The sequence below is a fragment of the Scyliorhinus canicula genome, chromosome 1 (genome assembly GCF_902713615.1).
Source record: "Scyliorhinus canicula chromosome 1, sScyCan1.1, whole genome shotgun sequence".
Lineage (NCBI taxonomy): Eukaryota > Metazoa > Chordata > Chondrichthyes > Carcharhiniformes > Scyliorhinidae > Scyliorhinus > Scyliorhinus canicula.
The window spans coordinates 126121-129376 of NC_052146.1; the positions used below are offsets into that span (position 1 = coordinate 126121).

The 3256-nt window shown below is 57.8% G+C and overlaps 1 protein-coding gene across 1 annotated transcript; it reads right to left on the minus strand.

The window, feature by feature from the left end:
* Positions 1–504: 504 nt before the first annotated feature.
* LOC119966322 (polyubiquitin-B-like) lies at positions 505–2645 on the minus strand. Its single transcript, XM_038797842.1, is given in 3 exon segments — positions 505–1291; positions 1294–1534; positions 2488–2645. Coding segments are annotated over 2 exon segments (918 nt in total). The 5' UTR covers positions 1532–1534; positions 2488–2645; the 3' UTR covers positions 505–611.
* Between the last annotated feature and the right edge of the window lie 611 nt (positions 2646–3256).

Consider the following 3256-nt stretch of genomic DNA (forward strand, 5'->3'; position numbering starts at 1 on the left):
CTAGTTAACAGAATGGTCTTCACCGTTGCACAAGTGAACCAAACTGTACAGCACCCTCCACGATTATCCCATTGGCCTACTCCATCCCATCCCTGGACATCTCCATTTTCCACATACAGTAATAATCTGGTCACAAGTAGGCTCACATTGACAATGTAATGAAGTTGGAACTCTACCCCTTCAATTTGATTCTCAGGTTCTTGAATAAGGCATCATTTCCTCCAGTTAATATTCAAGATTATGGCATTTGCACCACCACAACTTCGTATCAATTCTATTTCCCTTCCCTTCTTGCAGTTTATGTGTTTTGTTGAAGCCTTGATTATGCCCCAAGTAAAAAAAGTCAAAATATGTGAAGGCTAAGGCAATGAACTGAAGGCAGGTGCGTCGTCAAGTGGCCATTAAAAGCTACTTTACAGTATTGAAACAGATTATAATTCAAATCTCAAGACTGTAATGAAGGTGCCTTTCCATTTTAGAATAAATTTACCCAAGAGGCCAAAATAAGCTTGCAACAATTTTATTTTGAATGACATGGGAACACACTTTAATGAACTTAAGCTAAAGGCAAGACGACTACCCACAACAATGAAGCTAAGTACAACAGTAGTTTAACAAGTGCCCCCTCTCAGACGCAGCACCAAATGCAAAGTTGATTCTTTTTGGATGTTGTAGTCAGACAGGGTGCGACCATCTTCCAGTTGTTTGCCTGCAAAAATCAAACGTTGCTGATCAGGTGGGATTCCTTCTTTATCTTGAATCTTGGCCTTGACATTTTCAATGGTGTCACTGGGCTCCACTTCAAGGGTGATGGTCTTGCCAGTCAGAGTTTTCACAAAGATCTGCATGCCACCTCTGAGACGCAGTACCAAATGCAAAGTCGACTCTTTCTGAATGTTGTAGTCAGACAGGGTGCGACCATCTTCCAATTGTTTGCCAGCAAAGATCAAACGTTGCTGATCAGGTGGGATTCCTTCTTTATCCTGAATTTTGGCCTTGACATTTTCAATGGTGTCACTGGGCTCAACCTCCAAAGTTATTGTCTTGCCGGTCAGAGTTTTCACAAAGATCTGCATGCCACCTCTGAGACGCAGTACCAAATGCAAAGTTGATTCTTTCTGGATGTTGTAGTCAGACAGGGTGCGACCATCTTCCAGTTGTTTGCCTGCAAAAATCAAACGTTGCTGATCAGGTGGGATGCCTTCTTTATCTTGAATCTTGGCCTTGACATTTTCAATGGTATCACTGGGCTCCACTTCAAGGGTGATGGTCTTGCCAGTTAGAGTTTTACAAAGATCTGCATGCCACCTCTGAGACGCAGTACCAAATGCAAAGTTGATTCTTTCTGGATGTTGTAGTCAGACAGGGTACGTCCTTCTTCCAGTTGTTTGCCAGCAAAGATCAAACGTTGCTGATCAGGTGGGATTCCTTCCTTATCTTGAATCTTGGCCTTGACATTTTCAATGGTGTCACTGGGCTCAACCTCAAGAGTTATGGTCTTGCCAGTCAGGGTTTTCACAAAGATCTGCATGTTCTGAAAAGGAACAAGCCAGAGTCAACACTTGGATTGCGTAAACAAATGTTAAACTATTGAATTGATACAGAGGAACAAGTACTCAATTTTAAAACTATCCACATTAACTTTACCCTTTTGCACCATGTACCCGGTCAACACCCAGTATGAGCAAGGCTTTATTGAAGGATTCCTGTGGCTACACAAACCCAATACGACTACATAGAGAAAGGTGAAACTGCAGCTTTTAATGACGACTCACCAACTGTACAAGTCAAAATTAAACTGGCTCCGGCCCCCCCGCGGCGTCTGAGAGACTGAGACAGACTGCGCAGCCGCCACCATTGTGACGCGTTGGCCCCGCCCCCCCACCGGCCGTGACGCTCCGTCTTAGCCCGCCCCCAATGACGCCGGAGGCCCCCACCCAGCCGTGACGCAACTGACCCGTGCGCACCATGACTTTCTAACCCTGCCCCGCAATGACGCGCACGGCCCCGCCCCAATGGGATTTGCGAAGTCTCGCGGGAGTGCCGGGCCGGGGAGAAGCTGCGTCACCGCTGCCGCCGCCATTTTCCCTCCATTTCAGTGAAATCAGCGGAACCGATCCCAGTACCCCGACCGCCCGGGGTGAGGGGGGCCGGCGGCACTGACCCCGCCCCGGGGGGAGGGGGGGCCGGCGGCACTGACCCCGCCCGGGGGGAGGGGGGCCGGCCGGCGGCACTGACCCCGCCCGGGGGGGAGGGGGGGCCGGCGGCACTGACCCCCCGGCCCGCGGGGTAGGGGTCCGCGTGGGAGGGGCACCCCACCCCGGTGGGTGAGAGGGGGGGGCCCGGGGGAGGGGGAGCCCGGGGGGGAGGGGTGGGGCCCGGGGGAAGGGGGGGGGCCGGGGGGAAGGGGGGGCCGGCGTCACTGACCCCCCCCCGGCCCCGCACCGTCTGCACCACAAAACACTCCCCGCCCGGCGGGGGCCTCACCGCGCTGTGTCCGGGCTGGGCTGGGCTGGGTCTCTGGCTGCCGCTGACAGAGTCTCTCTCTCTCTCTCTCTGTGTCTGTCTCGCTGCCGCCGCTCCGGGAAATGGCGCCGCGCTCCCGGCGCCGCCTTTATATCCGCGCCCCGCCCGGAACTACTTTCCGGAACTATATCCCGGCGCCGGGACCATCCCCAACCCCCCCCCCCCCCGGGCCCAAAACACTACCCCCCCCGCCCAGGACACTCCCCCCCCCCCCCCCCCCCCAGGGCCCAGGACACCCCCGCCCCCCGCCCAGGACACTTCCCCCCCCCTACCCCCACAGCCCAGGACACCCCTCTCCCCCCCCCCCCCCCCCCCGGACACCACTCTCCCCCCCCCCCCCAGGACACCACTCCCCCACCCCCCGGCCCAGGACACCCCCCCCCCCCCGCCCAGGACACTCCCCCCCCCCCCCCCCCCCGGACACTCCCCCCCCCCCCCCCCGCCCAAAACACTACCCCCCCCCCCGGCCCAGGACACCCCCCCTACCCCCACAGCCCAGGACACCCCTCTCCCCCCCCCCCCCCCAGGACACCACTCCCACCCCCCGGCCCAGGACACCCCCCCCCCCCCGCCCAGGACACTCCCCCCCCCCCCCCAGGCCCAGGACACCCCCCCCCCCCCCCGCCCAGGACACTTCCCCCCCCCCCTACCCCCACAGCCCAGGACAACCCCTCTCCCCCCCCCCCCCAGGACACCACTCTCCCCCCCCCCCCCCCCCAGGACACCACTC